The sequence below is a fragment of the Aythya ferina genome (genome assembly GCF_964211825.1).
Source record: "Aythya ferina genome assembly, chromosome: Z".
In the NCBI taxonomy this organism is placed as follows: Eukaryota; Metazoa; Chordata; class Aves; order Anseriformes; family Anatidae; genus Aythya; species Aythya ferina.
In genome coordinates, this window is record NC_140299.1 from 65,990,998 (window position 1) to 66,012,453 (window position 21,456).

The 21,456-nt window shown below is 36.9% G+C and overlaps 1 protein-coding gene across 7 annotated transcripts in view; it reads right to left on the bottom strand.

Moving 5' to 3' along the window:
• The window catches only part of DMXL1 (Dmx like 1), a 92,377-nt gene that overhangs the window by 15,084 nt on the left and 55,837 nt on the right, over positions 1 to 21,456 (bottom strand). For 6 of the 7 annotated variants that reach the window (XM_084503739.1, XM_084503738.1, XM_084503743.1 and 3 more), the window contains 10 exons: positions 21,035 to 21,226; positions 19,742 to 19,818; positions 19,414 to 19,541; positions 17,635 to 17,883; positions 9,018 to 9,181; positions 5,534 to 5,673; positions 5,128 to 5,213; positions 3,528 to 3,729; positions 2,193 to 2,310; positions 858 to 920 (listed from right to left, as the gene is read on the bottom strand). In XM_084503739.1, coding sequence (XP_084359865.1) covers positions 858 to 920; positions 2,193 to 2,310; positions 3,528 to 3,729; positions 5,128 to 5,213; positions 5,534 to 5,673; positions 9,018 to 9,181; positions 17,635 to 17,883; positions 19,414 to 19,541; positions 19,742 to 19,818; positions 21,035 to 21,226 — 1,419 coding nt within the window. The remainder of the gene's footprint in view (positions 1 to 857; positions 921 to 2,192; positions 2,311 to 3,527; positions 3,730 to 5,127; positions 5,214 to 5,533; positions 5,674 to 9,017; positions 9,182 to 17,634; positions 17,884 to 19,413; positions 19,542 to 19,741; positions 19,819 to 21,034; positions 21,227 to 21,456) is intronic. The other variant, XM_084503742.1, reaches the window with a different exon arrangement.

The following is a 21,456-nucleotide window of genomic DNA, read 5'->3' on the forward strand; positions in this document are numbered from 1 at the left end:
CCTTTCCCTTTAATTAAATTATCCTAATCTCAACCTGTCAGCCTTTTTCTTTGAGGAGGGCAAATGAGAGAGCCGTTGTGGTGGAGTTTAGCTGCACAGCAGGGCAAAAACACCACAGTTGTGTTATATGGTAAAGAAACCCTCAAAAAATTAAGCTGTTTTTCCCAGTCAGTTCCAATTACCTGCTTGCTAACACGATTTTTTCATAAAAAGGTAGCTCAGGAACATGACAATGTCTTTGTTTCTATCTTCTTACCTTTTTTTTTTTTTTTTTTTTTTTTTTTTTTTAAGAAAACCTGAATAATACAATATTTCTCACTGTATTTGTAGGCATAACATAGTACCTTTTTTAGTCTCTTCTACCTGTCTTTCAAGATAGTTGCTGGGAAGTTGTTGTATTGGCTCATTTGTTACCATCTTAAAATTAAGACTCATCAAAACTTTTCAATATCAAGCCAATGTGATGCTAATAAAAAGCCTAACTTTACCATATTTACTTCTGAGTATCCTAGCCACTACAGACAGGTAAAAGTTCCTGTATATCACTTCCCATAGTACTGCTGAATTTTCCAAATCACTTCAGCAATTTAACACCTCAACATTTTCACTTAACATAGCTACGGAGTTTGGTAATGTGTATTATCTGGTTGTTTAATCCAGCCTTCTAAAATACTAAGCTTACTGGAAACCAAATGTAGGATGACCAGTGTAACTCAGTCTTTCAAAAAACTGTTTTTTTGAAAAAAAAAAAAAAAAAAAAAAAAAAAGTCTTTTTAAAGGGTACCATCACCATGTTAAAAAGGAAAGATTTCATAATGATGTATGGTCTCAGTAATTTGATTATTATTACTGTGTACCTTATTGATGATGGGCTCCTCCACCATAGAATTTTTCATGGTTTCATTATGGTCCTCTAATGACTTCACCAAGAAAGAAACAACCACAGAACAAAGAGTAGAGATAAGACATAACATGCAAGATACCAAGGAAATCCTTAGCCCCTTATTGTTTAGCCCAACACAATTAAAGCACAACAATTAAAGCACAACAGTCTGTTTGCACACACATATACTTCATTTACATATTCTGTTACCTAGTAACAGCAATTCCTAAATTTATGCTCTCTTACTTGATTTCAGTAAACACCAATTTTTTTTCCTATTGTTACACCACTGTCACATCCAGAGTCTAATTTCCTGGAATAAAAGTAAACTCCACTGACATATTGTTAGTAACAAGAAGATACAAAATAAAGCTAATAAAATATGCTGGTGCAAGTCTTAGAAACATGTAAAGCATATCTAAAATATTCCAAAACAGCTTATCATACAGCACAGCAATGGCTGCATTAGCAAACGACATTATCAGAAATGTTGCATCTTCAAACACAAGACAAAAAGAACAACTTTTCTTTTAAATGTAGTCTATAATGAACACAAATAGCTTCAACACAAATACCCAAACAAGGTAATATTCCAGCTATGACAGTACAAAGATTAGCTCATACACAACTATTTGCTACCATTGTTTTATTAGTCACAAATACTCCTGCATATTTTAGTTTGTTTTGACCTGCTTCTTTCTCCTCTAATTCCGCTATTCAGATTTTTTATTTTTATTTTTTTGTGTGTGCATGTGTTTTAAGTGAAAAAAAAAAAAAAAGAGCAACTGAAGAGAGGAAAAAACAACAAGACTCCATTCTGGAACTGTAGCTTGTAGCTCGAACAGATTTAACAAAGTCTGCAACCTGGAAAGCTAGACCTGGGAGAAGTTACCAGAAATAAAACCTGTTACATGACAGCCCTAACCTCTTTTTTCCTTTTTAAGTTAAAATTGTATCATAATGTGATAAAAAACAGTGGGTAAATCCAGGATGACCATGGTAGGGAGAAACAAACTTTTAAAATTTTGCTTAGGTCACCATTTTTGGCCTTTGAAATTTTGACATTTGTCATTCTTTTGAGGTAACTTCTATACCAACCTTATAGAGAGGCTGACTTTAGTGAAGTATTTTTCTGTCAATTTACAATCACAGACTGATTATTTCTGTTTTTAATAAAAAATACTATAGATTTTTTTTTCCAGGGCCATTCACAGTTATCCTTTCATACTCTGAAAAGCAAACAAGCCACCCAGATAACTTCCCTGAAAGCTACCTGCAACATTTTATTTACCCTATATGCCATACCAACCTCATTTAAGCATCGCTTCTTTGTAAAAATATTTCTGATAAAGGTTTCCTGGACTTCTTCCTGTTTAACCAAGTACTGCCAGAGCCTCTTCACAGATAGGGCAATGTGACTGTTAGATCTACAGAACAAAATTAAATATTACTCATACTTATGAGACATTGCAGTAACTTATATTCTAATCAAACTATGGTCAGAAGAAATGCAAAAGGTAAAACTACAGCTAAACACCTATCCACAAACACTCTGGTACTCCTGATAAAATGACATGTGAGAGTAGGAAGAACACAACAAAGAAAAGATCATGTTGCATTTTAAGTGCCTATTTTAGGGCAGCTAAGATAAATCACTTTAGGAGATTATGCATAAATAAGGTCAATATACTTCACAACATGGATTTTTTCTCTTTATTGCCACTGAGTGCTTCTGCTACAAAGACAATGAATGACTGACACTTCCTTCCAGAAATACATTATCTGCATATATATACAACATCTGAAAAAAAAAAAAACAAACATGACTTTTTAGTAAAAAACAAAAACAAAATCCAACCAACCGAAAAATAATAAAAACCAGGACTGTAGATCAGACTTCAAATGTTGATACTTTTCCCTGAAAACTGTATAGCAAAGCAAAACTTGTACATACAAACAGCTGACAATAGTAAGTCAAACCCATGAAACACTCAGATCACTTTAAATTATGATTTTTGAATAAAGCACAGGTAGCACAAGCTGTTCATCTTTAATCATTGCAAGTTACTAAAACGAAGCGTGATAAGCCTGAAGTACTTTACAATAAAAAGCCTTTACAATAAAAAATCTGTTGATTCTGAAACTAAAGGTGACAGTAAAATTAAGGCAGCAGAAATCTTTTTAAGAAAGGAACATTTAAGAAACTGAGAAAATCTTCTGACTGAACACATAATTATACAGAATTGTCACAATGATACAATTTATTAAATATTTTTTCTTTGATTTTACGAAAAGATACTGACAAGAACAATTTTTTTCCCTCCAAAGGTGGGACAATTATTTAATTGTTACTAATCCTTAATTATCATCTCAGGGCAAATTTGGTATTTTTAATTTTATTGTCAACCACAGTTCTCCCATATTGTTACTAGTTAAAAAAGAAAAATAGAAACTTACTGATTTTTCTGGTTTTGCTCTGCACCAGATGTGCATGAATTCTGATGCATACCCACAGTTTTACAAAGGATTACAGTAAATCTAGAAACTAGCACGACACAAAGTTGTGGCCTATCACATGCACTGACAACATAGCACTTCATGTATTTACTATATTATAGTCAGCACTTACAGAAATTAGACTCACCTGAACGGAGTGTTTGTAGGTTCAAGTAAAGTTTTATGGCGAAGCAATGCAGGACCAGCAGCTAGAGCATCTTCAGAAGCAAGAACTGAAATATAATGTTGAGGTGGACCACCATATAGCTCAAGACGTCGCTGAAGAACTTGTTCCCAGCGCTGTAGTGTTTTCAGAACTGCATGGCATATCGGGGAGCTAACTGGAAGCTCTAGAATGACATGCAAACAATAATAAACTACCCTAATTCTCCCCTATAACCACAATGTAGACAACTCAGCTGAATGTTTAAGTGCATTTCAAATATCTCCAAAAATAAGCTTTATTCAAACTTCACAGAATTTCACAGAATCACAGAATCACAGAATTTTCTAGGTTGGAAGAGACCTCAAGGTCATCGAGTCCAACCTACAACCTAACGCTAACGCTAACAGCCCTCCACTAAACCATATCCCTAAGCTCTACATCTAAGCATCTTTTGAAGACTTCCAGGGATGGTGACTCCACCACTTCCCTGGGCAGCCTGTTCCAATGCCTCACAACCCTTTCTGTAAAGAAGTTCTTCCTAACATCTAACCTAAAACTCCCCTGGCTCAACTTAAGCCCATTCCCCCTCGTCCTGTCACCAGGCACGTGGGAGAACAGGCCAACCCCCACCTCGCTACAGCCTCCCTTGAGGTACCTAAAAAGAGCGATAAGGTCACCCCTGAGCCTCCTCTTCTCCAGGCTGAACAAGCCCAGCTCCCTCAGCCGCTCCTCGTAGGACTTCTTCTCCAGGCCCCTCACCAGCTTCGTCGCCCTTCTCTGCACCCGCTCAAGCACCTCGATGTCCTTCTTGTAGCGAGGGGCCCAAAACTGAACACAGTACTCGAGGTGCGGCCTCACCAGAGCTGAGTACAGGGGGACGATCACCTCCCTAGCCCTGCTGGTCACGCTGTTCCTAATACAAGCCAGGATGCCGTTGGCCTTCTTGGCCACCTGAGCACACTGCTGGCTCATATTCAGCCGACTATCCACCATCACTCCCAGGTCCTTCTCTGCCTGGCAGCTTTCCAACCATTCCTCTCCCAGCCTGTAGCTCTGCTTGGGGTTATTGCGCCCCAGGTGCAGGACCCGGCACTTGGCCTTGTTAAACTTCATGCAGTTGACCTCAGCCCATCGGTGCAGCCTATCCAGATAGGTGCAGCCTATCAACCTGACAATTGCAAGTATTTGCACACATTAACTACTTTGTGCTACCACTGCTACATAAAGGAATAGCCTTCTAGAAGAAATTAAACAAGTGGTAGGAATAATGTAAATTGAATTACAAAAAAATATAGGGTTTCCACCAAGAAATAAATATTGTAAACACTCTTGCATGACTTAGAGGCATAGAAAAAAATAAGTATGCAGAGAGTCCTGCTAACTGCTGGGCATTCCTGCTCACCCACTCCTCTTAACCACTCACAATGTTATTTCATAAATATAACATTATGGTAAACATTACCAGAACTATTTAACCCCAGACTATGACAAAAAAACTTCAGGACTAAAAATAACATTCAAACATATTTACTGTTCAAAACATGACCATTAAATACAAAGAGAAAACTCTGTTGCTTACTACCTGAAAGATCATGTCCAGCCAAAGGGTAGAAAATCTTCAAGTTGTGAAGTACCAGCTGAACCATTGCCAATCGCATCAATGACCAGCTATCAAGAAAATATAAGTCACTTACCAATCAGAAAATTATTTTTTTCAGGCATTCAGTTACAATTTCTTAATGCTTTAAATCCTCATGATAAACTGTTGATTATTATAAACAGTATTTCAGAATATTATACATGTTTTAAATTGAAAGACCACTGTACCATGTATTAATGAATAAAATAATCATCGTGAAAAAATAACTAATAAGTCTAGATAATGCACTTCCAGAAAATATCAAGTAACTGGTGTATTATCTCAAAAGTAAAAGGCCAGAAGTGCAAATCTAACCATTGCAGAAGACCCTGCATTCTAAGATACTCACCTGTACGAATTTGAATTTGAATGTTCCTGATTATGTGAGTTTGATGCAAACACATCTCCATCAATATCATCATCATCTTCACCACTTTCCTGACTCTCTTCTGAATCATATTCCACTCTACTTTGTGATGGAAGAAAAGGCTAAAAAATTACACAATATTCCTTGAGTATCTTCTACCAAACATACAGTTTTACATTACCTTTTTAAAAATAAATCATTGTAATATTTAATGTTTTATAAAAAAAGCAGATGTCTCATCTTACTCACTTTAGTAATATGGGGAGTTTGTACCTCATGAAAAGGTTAACTGTCCATAAATGCAGAACTTCAATCACCCAGATGTCTGCTGGGAAAGCTACAGTGCAGGCTGTAAGCAATCCAGAAGATTCCTAGAGTGTGCTAAGGATAACTTCTTGCTGGCCCTGGTGCTCACCAATGCAGACGAAACAGTTGAGATTGGAGGTGGTCTGGGCTGCAGCGGCCATGCCCTGGTTGAGTTTGTGATCTTGAGGAATGTGGGCCTGGCTAAGAGCAAAGTCAGGGCCCCGAAGTTCCAATGAACTTCAAGCTGTTTAAAGACCCAGTGGATGAGATCCCCTGGAACTCCTTAGGGAGCTGAACAGAGCTGGAAACTCTTTAAGGATGTTTTCGTTAGAGCACAAGAACTCTCCATCCTCCTGTGTAAGAAAGTAGGCACGGAGAGCAGACATCTGGGATGGCTGAACAAGGACCTGCTGGTCAAACTGAGGCCCAATACAGAAATGCACGGGCAGTGGAAGCAGGGAGATGTGGCCTGGGAAGAAAGAGCACAGGGATGTAGTCCAAATGTGGAGGGGTAGGATCGGGAAAGCCAGGGCATGCATGGAACTGAGCTTGGCAAGGGATGCAAAGAATAACAAGAAGGGATTCTACAGGTATGTTGGTCAGAAAAGTAGAGCGTGCCCCGTCTAATGGATGAGAAGGGTGAACTGGTAGCCACAGACATGGAGAGGGCTCAAGTACTCAACAACAACTCTGCCTCAGTCTTCACTGGAAGTCAGGCTTCCCACATCTCTTAAGTCCCTGAACCTGCAACGAGGGCTCAGGGAGCAAAGTCCCTCCCCACTGTAAGCAAAGAGCAGGTTTGAGACCACCTATGAGACTGAACAGGTACCACTCTATGATAAACACTGCATACTTTTAACACTACCTACTTTAACAAGTATTTTTTACATTATTCAAAATTCTAATGCTGAAAATGAAAGCCGTAACATTTTTACAGTTCTTATTTTGCTTTCCTTTTACATCAGGTGCATCAAAACACATACAGGAAGCAAAAACTTGGATTTGTCAGAGAAAAGCCAAAACCACCATTACATTCCCTCTCTTTCTAGTTCATCCAAGGGCTCAAAGCCCTAATGAACAAAAAAATCCTACCCCCTGCCTACAGAGTTCAATATTTATGACAAGCCTACAATCACTGCCCCACTGTGCTATTCAGTATTTGCAGTTTCTTGTTTCTCCTTGATCCTAAAATACTGCTTGCATACCTATTTTGCCAATATGGCTACTATATGATATAGAAATGCACCATAGGACTCCATAATAATAGGTAGTTTTCTACATAGAGAGATCTCAGACAGCAAACTTGACACTAGGCAATGTAGTTTGATTTCTATTAAATATACAAGTTTATTTCACCTATTTTAAATAGATGATAAAAAAGCTTCTCAGGAGAGATGTGGACATACTGGAGAAAGTCCAGCAGAGGGCCACAAAGACGGTCAAGGGACTGGAAGATGGAAGGACTGGAGCACCACTCCTACAAGGAAAAGGCTGAGAGGTGGGACTGTTCAGCTTGGGAAGAGGAGGTTCAAGGGGATCTTATTAACTTGTCCAAATGCCTGGAGGGATGGTGTACAGAGGCTCTTTTCAGTGGGTTTACGTGGTAAGGTTTTGGTAGCTGGGGGCCATAGGGGTGGTTTCTGTGAGAAGGATCTAGAAGCTGCCCCATATTTGGTAAGGGCCCCATTGTTTTCCAGAGCCGAGCCAATAAGCGATGTTGTTTTGCGCCTCTGTGAGAGCAGATTTAAGACAGGGAAAAAAAACTCTGCGCCACACAGCAGCTGGGAGAGTGAGAGGAGTGAGGAACAGCCTTGCAAGCGCCAAGGTCAGTGTAGAGGGAGGGGTAGAGGTGCTCCAGGCGCCGGAGCAGAAGTCCCCTGCGGCCTGTGGTGAGGACCATGGTGAAGCAGGATGTCCCCCTGCAGCCCATGGAGTACCACGGTGGAGCAGGTGGCCCTGCACCGACGGAGGCTGCCGCCTGTGGAAGACCCCTGCTGGAGCAGATTCCGGGCCGGACATGTAGCCCGTGGAGAGGAGCCCACGCAGGAGCAGGTGACCTGGCAGGAGCTGCTGCCCGTAGGGGAGCCAGGTTGGAGCAGTTTTCTCCTGAGGGATGGACCCCGTGGTACGGACCCATATCTGGAGCAGTTCTGGAAGAGCTGCTGCCTGTGGGAAGCCCACGCCGGATCAGTTCATCAGGGACTGCATCCTATGGGTGGGACCCCACAGCACAGGGGACGAGAGTAATTGAGAAGGAGCAGCAGAGAAGAAGTGCTGTAGACTGACCATAACCCCCATTCCCCTGTCCCCCTGCACCACTTGGGGGGGGTGGAGGAGGAAGAGGTGCTTTTGCTTTCTCTCCTTTGTTTCTAAGTTCTCTAGCTTGTTAGTAATAAGCAATAAATCTTACAAATCTTACTGTCTCCCTATGCCAAGTCTGTGTTGCCCATCACCATAATTACTGTGTGATCCCCCCATCCTTATCTCAACCCTTGAGCCCTTTTCATTGTATTTTCTCCCCGTTCCTCTTTGAGGAGGGGGAGTGAGAGAGCGGTTGTGGTGGAGCTCGGCTGCCCACTCGAGTAAAACCACCACACAGGACAAGAGGCAATGGGCACAAACTGGTACACAAGAGGCTTCATCTAAACATCAGGAAGCATTTCTGTACTGTGTTAGTGACAAAGTACTGGTACAAGTTGCCCAGAGAGATTGTGGAATTTCCTTCCTTGGAGATCTTCAAAGGCCACCTGGACGTGGTCCTGGGCAAACAGTTCTGGGTAGCCCTGCTGGAACAGGTGCTGGACAAGGTGCCTCCAGAGGCCTGCACCTTCCAATCTTAACCATTCTGTGATTCTGCAATTCCCATATTTCCTCATCCATCAGAACAGCTAACCCACATGTCTATAACTGTAAAAAGTATTGTTTTGTTCATAACATTACCTGAGAATAAACTAATTTTGTAACAGCATTTTTAAAAGAACACTGTTTTAAATAAAAGTAGCTATAGACAATATTTTAGAAAAAGATGAATACGAGTCATAACAACAGGTGGCTTTTGTCATTTATCTAAATTGATACCTAGGACAAAGACTAAGCAAAAAATACTTACAGTTGGAGAAGTGATAGAAGATTTTTAACTTTCATAATAGCCAAAAATTACCTTTGCAATGAAGTAATCCCAGATACTAAGCTCAGGAGGAATAAATCTTTCTTTGTCAGATGGAGACTCTTCATCTACTAACGGCAAGGCAGGTGACTGAGCACTCTCTTTTGGAGAGGTTTTTGATGAAAGCCTGAAACGTTTTTGTTGTTTCTCTCCATCATCTAAAGGAGAAAAAAGTACATGCTGCTTAGTGCTGTCTGCTCTACCTCTCTACTACTTTTAATAATGGGATTCATAATAGAAAATAATTTAAAAAACCTTCCTCACTATAAGCTTTCAGAATTTTATCTTAACATTTCTGTAGCAAATACACACAGAGAATGTTAATCTTCAAATATGCAGAACTAATACAGACCTGGAACTCCAGAAATGGACAACCTCCCAGTACAAACAATATGGCATAGCAAAGTATTAGTTTTTTTTTTTTTTAAGTATTATTTTTGCATTAGTTTTCTTCCTACAGATGCACATATAATGGCTCAAGCAACAATATTACAAAACCAAACCTTAATAAGCACTATAAGCACTAATGAATACTGATCTATGCCTTTTTTTTTTTTTGAAGACAAGCCAACAGCCTTTTCTTCCAGAATATATAGAGCAAATACATACTCCAGATTGCTATTCCTACTCCAAATTTTAACCAACTGTTTCTTCCAGAGGAGGTCTGTAATTTCTCCTAACTAGTACAATTCTGATGTATCTGTTTCTCCTAACAATGTGTATCTCCAGCAAACATGAGAGGTCCCATTTTAACTAATACAATTCAATATATACCTTATTAAACAGGGAATAATTGCAAAAACTAGTAATTTATAATAATCCTCCTGTGACAAAATTCCTAGGAGCTGAGGGGTCCACTCCCCCCCAGCATTTATTTTTTCCAGAATAAAGAGCTTCTAAGAGATTTATTTGAATGACATTCTCAAGAATTAGAGTACTCAAGGGAACAGCTTATTCAGACTATCAGAGAAGTCTTAATGCAGTTATATGACAGATAAATGAACAGGCTTTGTTTCAGATCTTTCCTTGTTAATCAAGTATGAACTTCACAAATACAGAAGTAATGGCTTACTTAAAAAGAAGCTCACGAAACCATCTAATAACCTGAAATCATTCTGGTTCTTAGTAGGTGAATTTTATTTCAGTAAAGCCTTTTTATTGGTAGAGAAGGAATGATACAGATTGTCACTGTCCTTAGGCGATAAATTAGTAGTCTGGCTTTAAAGAACACTTTTGTAGTGAGAGGGAGGAGGAAGAGAGGGAATTAAAGAGATGTGATGTAACAAGGTAGCCTTAATTCAAGTGGACTTGAATCTGTTTCTTACTTGATTGTAAAATTTACTTATAACTTTAAAGTAGATACATATATTTTAGTTGTATACATTATACATGTATATTAGTTTCTAAGGTGAAAAAATCAGTGCAATCAAACTTTATTTTGCTTGAGAAAGTTAAAAGATTAAGATGAAAAGGAATCAATTTTTTTAACATTTTTGAAATTAACAAATTTTGCAATACATATTTTATGGATATTAAACTTTTAGTTTTTTTCTTAAGTATTTCAAAATCCCCCTTTCTAGGTAAGATTTAAGAACTGTTAAGAACAGAAGAACCATGAAACATACTTAAGCACTCACTCACTTCACCCCATCCCTTGGTTTATTTTTTGCTCACTTAGAAAAAAAAATTGAGAGAAAAATCTTTCATTCAGATGTGTTTTTTTTTTTTTCTTTATCCAAAGAACAACAATAACACTAGGTAGTAGCACTAGTCATAAAAGATCATATCTAAACACTTCTACTTGATAAGGGGAATAGGGTATGCCTTATGGCTTAAGTCTTTGGCTGATGTAACAGCAGTAATAAGACAAGGTTCCAAGACATGCAGATCCACAGCCTGGGGATGCAGAGCTAACTGGGTGATTAGATATCCATTATCACTGACTTCAATTCTCAACATGTTGGGCCAGACATATTTATTTGACCTACTAGTAAGAACATCACAAAAGTAAAAAAAGTGATCTATGTTTTAATTCCATTATTTCTTTCTGCTACCTAGGGACCACAAAACAAACTTCTGAAGCTTCTTAAATTATTTCTCCTGTAATAAAGCTGGAGATGGCTCATGAAGAGCCAGCATCCTTCTGTATGTCTGGAGGGAGCTATTACATGTAAGTATTTCCTACACCCTTGCTTTTTTTTTTTTTTTTTTTTTTTTTTAAATGTTTTATCCACAGAGGACTATAGAGTCTTGATATATGCTGAAAGATCATTTCCTTCAGAACCCTTATGGGTGCTCCCCTGACTTGAAAACAGAAGGTCTAACATAACACTTTGGACAAAAGAAAAACAGTGCTCATTTAAGAACAGTTATATTCCACATATGAAACTCACATGCTTATCACATAAACTAAGGCAATTGTAAACTCTGAGGAAAGCAAGATTTAAGACAATTTTGTTTAAGAAAAAGCTTTTGTATTTTAATGCCTCATATCTAAACAATGTTTTAGAATTATTTTTTTTAAGTGGTCAAATTAGTACTCTGTATTTGCAGTGGCTGATGGAATTTTATGTCAACTTTTTAGCTAGGACAAAAATGTCCTTCCAAGGATTTTCAGAAACAAAGTGGACTATAAACAGTGGAACTATAAGATAATTTATATAGAATTTAATAAAAGATGAAGGCAGTATCTCATCTTTCAGCATAAACTTGAAATTGAGATATTTTACATATTTTGTACTACTTTATTGTAACGTCACTTTCTTTTTCCTGTAAGGGCTATTATTAGAAAAACACTTACCTGTATTAAAAGCCAAAAACATTACCGCTGCAGTACAATGCATTTTCATTATTTAAAGCTCATCAGCTAACAAAGAGCATGCACATGCATTACTCTGTATGAAATACTAGCAATTGCTTAAAAAAATAGAAACTCACTAGGCATAAAGATAAGGAGCAAGTGTTGCATGATACAGAAATAAGCAAGTATATGCTTGCAGATTGTTTTTGTAAGCAGACTTCAAAAATCAAATGCTTTACTTTAAAACAGTATTCTTTCCACTCTGTTGGATTATTCCTTTTAAGACTACCACAGGCTGCCCATTAAAATATAATCCAATATTAAAGGCAATGAAAGTACAATCATTCGAGTGGTTAGAAATACATAGTACTGATGCCAATCTATTTTTTTTGCATTCAAAAAAACTTTATGCAAACTAAGAAATTTATTAAAAATCTTTGTCATTTGGGATTTCAGATCACCATTTATATTCATTTGCAAATTTTACATATATTTTGTATTCAAAATATTTATTTTCAGTCCCATTATAAGACAACTGTAGTGTTAATGTTATCTTCCAAGAAAAAAAAAAAAAGAATCTTTCCAACAAGTAAAACGCTTCTATTCCTGCAGAGATCTAACAGATGTAACAATATTCAAAAGATCTATTGCCCATGTGACCTCCTTTCTACCTCTCCAGAAAGTGCAAAGAGGCAGATCTCTTTCAATTTCCCCCCCCCCAAAATAAAATGCAGGTCAGACATACTCTGCCTTATTGAAGATTGCATGCATGTATCAAGCGCCAACACCCCAATGTGTTAATAAAAATGCAAGTCTTAAATAGATATAAAATTATGTTCTTTAAAAAGCATCAACCCTGATTGCAATTATCAGCGCTGCTGAAGCCCAAAACAAGGTGGACTGGCAGATACATGACAAAGAAATGTGGATTCTGAATCTCACCTTGAATCATTTTCCTAAATGTAAAGCCCTTCACAGATTCCTGTAATCCTTTGGGAAGCTATAAATGCCCATGTCAACAGCATCCTAGTAGAAGTCTACAGTGATGGACATTTTTGTCTCCAAACCTAAGGAGAATCTGCACTTTGCATGGTTACAAACTCTGATGTTTTCATCATCATATTCTGCTTATGCATGGACAACAACCCTGGTCTACGCGGCTCCAGTAACCAAGTTAATGAATTTGTTAAATTTGTTAATTTGTTAAATTAGCACTTGACAGTAGTGATACCCATTAAGTTACACAGGATTACAGTAATCAAGTTGTAGTGTATTATATGATTATTGTATATGCATGATAACTTTTTTTTGTGTGTTTATGTATCATTTAAGGAGTAGCAGTTCACTGAAAAGCTGTAAGTATATATTAACCTCTCAGATGTTTCTGAATATATTATCTATGTAATGGGCAGTTTAGTAAATGGTGATCACAAACCTCTGAAAAAGTTAGATAAGCACAATGAAGAGCTTTGTGGCATACACACACTTCGTAGGCCTTTTCTGTTGTGATCATTTAAGGCTTTTTCTACTGAGCCTAGATAGCTCTGTCACAAGGCAAACCTCAGGCCAATTTCTAATCTGTTTTAATGGCTGGCTGAAATAAGAATGAGACAGAGTAATAGCAAGAAGACAACGACATTAATAGAGAATAGAAAGGCCACACAAGTAATGAAGTGCTCAGCACTGTTCTGATAAGCTCATCTGCTTCTCAAAACCTATGGTATGTTACACAAGTCATCATAGTAAGAGGTGACAAAGTTTATCATTTCTCCCTACAGGAGTCCAACTATAGCAGTAACGAGGACTGATATTTGTGCTACAGCTTTTTTAGTTGCTTGGAAAGTTAACATCATCACCAGAGAAAATTAACTTGTTCTTGCAGTCACATATTAACCAATTTCTGGCAATGTCTTTTCTACATCTGAAACCCAAAATGACTTTAATTCTATAAAGTATACTTTGCAAAATATTCAGTCTGGAAGAAGTTATGCATTTAATGTATTCTTGCAGCATGGAATAATTGAATATATGAAATGAAACTATGGATTTCTAACTGTTAAAACAAAATTCAAACTTTTCCTTAAGAACCCTCTGTATTATAGAGAAAATACCATCTCTATATAGATGGTTACACAGCTGTTTTGAAGAGAAACTATAGGAAATATGATTTTAACACTATTTCATACAACAAATAATAAGGTTATTTTTCAGATGCTAATTACCTCTTTAAAAACATAATATATCTACTATTTTAAGACATAAGAAAGGATGGGAATTCTCAAATGCTAACTCAGTTTGTCAAATTCTTTTGTTGCAACTGCAAATACAAGAAACGTGGCTGAGAAGTTTAATACAAGGAAGCATTCGAACTGCTATGCTTTTTCTGTGAAAAGAAATGGAGTGATAGTTTTTCATTAAACTAGTTCTGAACATAGGTCAGAATTTTACAAGACTATCAAGACCTATATATATATATTTTTTTGTTCCTGTTCTTTTATTTTGTGACTAAAAAACCCTAATAACAGAGATCATATTTAATATTACAAGGTATTTTCTTCCAAAGCTGATTGTGTGCTAAAGTTAACGTAAGCAAGGGACAGCAAGGGAAGTCATATAACAACTTGGCCAGCTATGTACGTATTGTTATGACCTTTTAAAACAAGTTTGAAACCTGTAGATTAACAACCACATTCAGACGGAAGTGCGATAGAACTGATGGAGACAGGGAGAAAGTATGCTGAACATGTAAGACTATAGGATCACAGTGTTATCTAACTAGAACTCTTTGTGTTAAGAATTTTTGGCTTTTGATCTCCATTTGAGAGTGAAAACATGTCACAAAAATATAAAAGTAAATTTATAAAAATAATCAAGTTATACACAACAAAGTAGGACACTATTTCAAATCTAAATTAAGTGCTAGAGTCACTTCTCCGTGTTCAAGGCTGAATGCCAGAATTAAAATAGACAAGGGCACAAAAATAGGTAAGGGAACAAAAATGTATATGATTTAAACCTGATTCCTCTGCTTACTAGAGTTCTACTTATTCAATCATTCTCTACCTGCTCTAGACAAACATGCATTAAAAACAAATAATAGGATTATGTAATCTGAGAATCACATATGTTGAAAGAGACCTCTGGAGGCCACTGGTTCAGCCCCATGTTCAAAACAAGACAGGCTTAGGTCAAGCTAGTCAGGGCCTTGTTTATTCAAGCACTGAGTAACTCCCAAGATTCCACAGCTCTATTAGCCACCTTTTCCAGTGACCAATTGTCCCTACAAATTGATATTTATTTTCAATTTCAGCTTCTTTATTCTTCCAGCAACAGTTTTACCAATCCTGCAATCAGACAGCCAGCAGTCATTTCTAAGACAAATACAAAGTAGACAGGCCTTTAGAAGCATTCAGGATATCTTGCTATGTAAAGACAGTTATCTCAATTTCAAAAAAGTAGTAGCAACATTAAAATACCTCAATATACAGTTATCAATACCTATGAAACTTAGAACTGCCAATAAAAGAAGCCAGTTTTGGTTTCCAGTTATGCAATCCTGATAAGGCAAGCATATTAAACAAAATGTCAGCTGGAAATATTTATTAAATGCCAAAGAGAAAACTGATCTGATCTACAATGAGAATGAGAAGTTTGATTAAACAACACTACTCTGTAAATATTTTTCTAAATGTCTAGTAAAATCTGTATGTAAACATCTATTTGCCTCAAATGCAAGTTCGTAAGACATTTTTATATGTAACATATGATAGTAATAAAAACAATACATAAGTTATAGATAGTATAAGTTACAATATATATATGTATATATATTCAGATATGAGTCAAAACCCATCTAGAGAAGGAGCTGAACAGCCTGCTGTAGCTGACCCTAGTCTGAATAGGGCCATTGGACTAGATGATCTCCAGAGCTCCCTTCCAACCTCAGTGGTTCTGTGACAAAGTTTACCACAGAGTTAGACATGTACACGGGAAGGCTACTCTTCAGCCTAAAAACCATCTTTCTTAGAAATAAATTATGATTTTCTTGTATCTGCTCTCCTCCTATACCTTCTTCAGAATTCTGTTTCTTCAGACTTGAACCATTCAGGCAGCTTTTTAGTTCTCTGCCATCTATCCCAAGAAGATGACCCATAAGTGATGGTCCCCCTTTTTTCAGCTCTGGTGAGGGTGCACGTCGAGTACTGCGTTCAGTGTTGGGCCCCTCACTACAAGGACATCACGGCCCTGACATGTATCCAGAGAAGGGCTGCGAAGCTGGTGAAGGGTCTGGAACACAAGTCTTATGAGGAGTGGCTGAGGGAACTGGGGTTGTTTAGTCTGGAGGAGACTCAGAGGAGACCTTATTTCTCTCTACAACTACCTAAAAGGTGGTTGTGGGAGCTGGGGATCGGCCTCTTGCAGATTACTAGCGATAGGACAAGTGGGAATGGCCTTAAGTTGCACCAGGGGAGGTTCAGGTTGGAAACTGGGAGACATTTCGTCTCAGAAAGAGTGGTCAGGCATTGGAAAAGGTTGCCTAGGGAGGTGATGGAGTCACCATCCCTGTGGGGGTGTTTAAGGAAAGGCTGGGTGTGATACTTAGGGACATGGTTTAGTGGGTGATATTGGTGGTAGGGTGATGGTTGGACCAGATGAGCTTGGAGGTCTTTTCTGACCTTAATTATTCTATGATTCTATGAAGTTACCATGGTTTAAGTAGATTAATATTTATAAAAAAGATAAATATGATAGTTGATATGTATGATCATTGCTCTTGGTTTTACAGAAGTCCAACTACCTTAAAGTAGAAATCTGTACCAAAAATATTACAAAACTCATTCTGAATAATTTATTATCCGAATTTAAAACTTGAAGGTTGTTTGCTTTCCTAAAGGGTTCTCAGACTATCAAAATTAAACAGCAACAAGGCACTATTCTTTGTAACATTTAGATGAACACTTAGAAATCCACATGCATAATAATGCTTATATTCATGAAGCAAAACAAGCAGCTCTCTAACAAAGATATGAAACACTTCTGATCATTTCAAACCATGGTCAAAATAACTGTTTAAAATTGGTATCAACAGAAGTATAGTAAGATTACTACAACACTGTCAATTTCATGTTTTTTGTTTGTTTTGTTTTGTTTTTTTAAAGGCCCAATTCAACTGCTGTTATCATTACAAAACATCGCTTTAAATTTTGATGTCATGGCTTGCAAACAGAAGTTTTTCTCTCTTTCTACATATGCAAAAAATCACACATAGCAAACTGCATGTAGAGGCCTAGTACTAAATCTAGTATCTTGCCTGAAGATTTGGTAGGACTATGAGTATTGAAGGCAGTTAGAGATTTGGAAAACCCCACGCATTCCATGGAGAACACTACTACCTGATGTGGGCTAGGCATTGAGAAGTGCCTACCTGCCAAAGAGAGAAAACATACTGTATTTGTAAAATGGGAATATATTCCTGTTAGGACAGAACTGGAAAGCTTTAAAATGAACATTAAAAACTAGGTCATAATAGTACAGAAAATTTTCTATATAAAATGAATTTAACCCCTAATATTACAGCAGTTGTACTACTTAAAAACTATTTCAATGCCATTCATTTCTGCTTCCTATTCTCTTCTACAGAATATCCGTGTTAATAATTTTAGTTCTTTGTTCTTCATTGCAGATCTAAAACCATATTGTGTTATTATTGAACACAAGCTGTTTAAATAAATTACTCTGAAGATTTCAGCAGTCAAATAATTTTTAACGTCAAAAAAAACACACACAAATATAACAAATAAAAATACTAACCAGCTTTTGTCGTTAATTGCAGCTGTCCTCTACTGGGTGTACGAGCTCCTCCTCCAAAGATAGCAGACCACATTTTGTTGTTAAGTGGATGAGCCATAATTCGATACAATTCATTGCTGGAATGTGTTGCTAGGCCATGGATGAACAGACTCAGATAGACTGCAGTTAGAATTTCACAAAGTAAAACCGTGAGCCCTGGCTGAGCTTCCTCACCAGCAGAATTCAGGAGACGTACTAGAGCTGTTATTCCTGTCAGAATGACAAAAAAAAAGAAAAAAGAAAAACTGTGTGCATGTGTACACACTGGGGGGAGAACTCACCCTTGACTATTTTGATATTTCTTGATCATTATTTTGAATGACAACTTACATCATTTACTACCTTTTAGTGTTGAAAATTCTAAGTTTGAGGATATCAAAAACTCCAGGAGACAGGGGTGACATGCTTATATTTTTAACAGTTTGTCATAGCTTTTCAGCTTCATATTTTGGACTTACAGTTGATGATATACTTAGCAACTTTTCAACAAAAAGAGAAAAAACAGAAAAAATAATTTGAATTTTGTTTAAATATAACACTGCCAGCTCTAATATGCATGAATCTTCCTTTCCCTGTATCTCAATTTCTCTTGAAACTATTTCTCCTTATTTCTTTCAGAAAACGTCTTTATTTTCTATATTTAATCCAGTGCCTCACAATGTATTCAATATACACTACTAAATTCTTACACTTAAAATAAAAATATTAATCTTCCAACTGACTTTCCTATGGTGCTTATTTCACCAGTTATGAACCTAACTCCACTGTGTTGAAAATGCTGTATTCCCACTTAACAGTGGTAAAGCCATACAAAAATCATGGTTGTCAACTTAAACTACCCATTATCTTATAAGTGTTTTGCTGTGTTTTTATACCCCTACAAACAGTTGTAGAGTTTCAGATATGGCATCATCTGTCTCACTTTGTGAACATAAGTGAAAACACAAAAAGCTATAGACAAAGTTACAGCTCATATGTTACTCTTCCAATTGCACACACTGATCTCTCTCCAAAATCTCTAGATACAGTGACAGAAAGGCCGAGAGGCTGAAGTAACATAGCATCAAACACTAACACTAGATGAGGCTCTCCAAAAGAGTTCTTTAATGTGAAATTAAATCCCATATTATGAAAACATATTTCTTTGTTTTGCTTACATTGAAATTACTGCTGTAAACCGAAGCCCAAATCTTTTATGTAGCTTAGACTCTCTAATGGGACTGGTACAGTTTCATCTTATAATGGGCTAACTGTTACCATAAGTCGTATGCAGGCTTTACAGATCTTTGTATAATATATATTATTTATCATAAACTTATCACTTTCAATTTCAGTTTTAGGTTAGCTGAACCTAAGCTACAATCATTCTGAGCTGGAGCACAAGCTAATAATCGCCTTTGAAGTCATTTTCAAGAGTAAAAAGTAGTGAGATTGACCTGCTGCCAGCAGGGGGAGCAACTACAGCACAGGACAGTAATTCACCAGACTTCAAGTTTAGTGGCCCTCTACTAGAGCACCAGCTAACAGTTTTTAGTAAGAAAGATGCATTAAACAACTCAACTTATGGAATAAACACAATTACTAGCTTACAGATTTTCAAAACTGAAGATAATCTTTAATTGTAAGAACTTATTTTTACCATTATTTTGTTAGAAAGTCTGGAGCGTGGCTACACGCTCGTAAGAGTGGATTTACACAATCAAGTTTTCATTAAGAATGAAACAAAACAACTCAAGATACCTGGCCACTGAGAAGGCGATGTATTTGGAGTCACTGTATCTTCTAAGCTTGTTGTTCTTAGAGAGTGGCGCTGAGTTAATAGCACTGTCTGATACACTGTTCCAGTGAACTGATTTGCTTGGAATGAACTGTAAAACATAAATGCAATGTCATATTTATTAAAACAAACAAAAAAAAAAACCTCAACCCACACAGGTTTAAAACTATTCAAGTCATAACCCTTGCTATATGTAGGCAGATGTGAGTACTGCTCTGTGCATTGTATACACAGTACAGTGTAACTGCATCTTTACCGTTCTCTAAAAAGTGCTTCTCAAAGACCTTTTACCTGTAGCTGTGGCCATCACAAAGGCATTGGTAGATGCAAGCAGAGAGTGATGCTGCTAAGGTATGCATTACGTATATCTGGAAGACACAGATTTATAGAATGTATTACACATAACATGAACAGTGGTTAGCATCATGGCATTTAATGCATACAGATATGTAACAGTGGCACTTAATATGGAAGCTACAAGTACTGATGGCAAAAATTCATTAACAAAGCCACATTCTCTTCAGAATTAATTTCAAGTTAGGTTGATTCACTTTTCAGTAAAACTGATACAATCCAACAATCCATAATCAAAGCTCAGCTCTAGCTGCGCTGTCTTCTATTAAGAAACACCACCATCTTAAACCACTACGTAACAGTTCTGAGTTATACCTAAGACAGCATGTTAATATGTTGGTTCACAATTACTAATGCTGTGCTTCATAATGAAGACTGCATCTTAGCTTTTCACAAACTCTCGTACAGGTCTCCGACACACACAATGTACTCAGTATCACAATGACCATCATTATTTTTGTCGTAGCTGATAGATATTTTATGTATCACAAAACACAATTTTATATAGAGCTAGAGCATCTGGTGACCTAATGGTTCAGTTAAAATTTATTATAAAAACTTATTTGTCTGTTCCCTCTGAAATTAAGATGAGGAACTTACGATGAGGAACTGAGAAATCAATCTCATCAGCGTCCTCCATACAACCCTAGCAAAATTTAACACATGTAAAACTGCAGGAAAGATTTAACCTAAAGGGTTAGGTCTAGCTTCCAGTCCCAGCATTAATACAGAAGAAATCTTAGGGAAACTTAACTTAAAAATAAAATAGTTATATTATACTGTATGAACATATGAGATGTTTGACAAAAGCATTTGAGATTTTTGCACCTGGCAGAAAATCAATTCTTACACTTCAAAATTTAATTTAACTTAGGTGTAGGACTGAAGATACGGAGTTTACCATTAATATAACAGAAATTATGACTGTATTCTCAGAAAGCTAATTGTGACATTGCTAATTGTGATGTTGGTGGTATAGTACAACATCTTTTCCATAACGGATGTCTTCTTGGACAAACATCCAGTCCTGAAAGAGGTCAGTCTACTAATTCAGTGACGTTATTTTTAGCCTAAGATCAATATTACAGCAGAACATATTTACATTCCGTGGTTTTGTTACTTACCTGGAAGACATATCAGGAAGTTTTCATGCTGTCAGAAAAACATTAATGACTTAAACCAACTGGACAACGACAACAAGAAATCCAAAGTACTGCCAAAAATACGCACCTTGTTGTTCTGAGTATCTGGATGAGGTGGTGAATCAAGGTTTATTATGGCATGTAAAATATCATGAGTTAAGTTACCAAGATGTAACAATGGATTAGCCACCACTGTTTTGACACTAGCTGTGCAAGCAAATAGGAGAGGTATGGAGCTTTGCTCTGGCAGAGGTGTGGATGGTATCTGTACAGACTGCTCCTAAAAACAAGCAAGAAATACACGTGAACACACACAAAATGATAGTAGAGCCTCCTAAAGTGAACAAAACTTTTAAGAAGGGAAGGAAGTTCTAAAGTAACAAAAAGAAATCCATTATCTACAGAAAGCAAAGCATTACATTTATAATAAAACAAGTATATGCTATTAAAAAAATCAGGCCCATCCTCTTTCGTATCTTTATTGATCTGGATGAGTGAATTCGAGGGCAC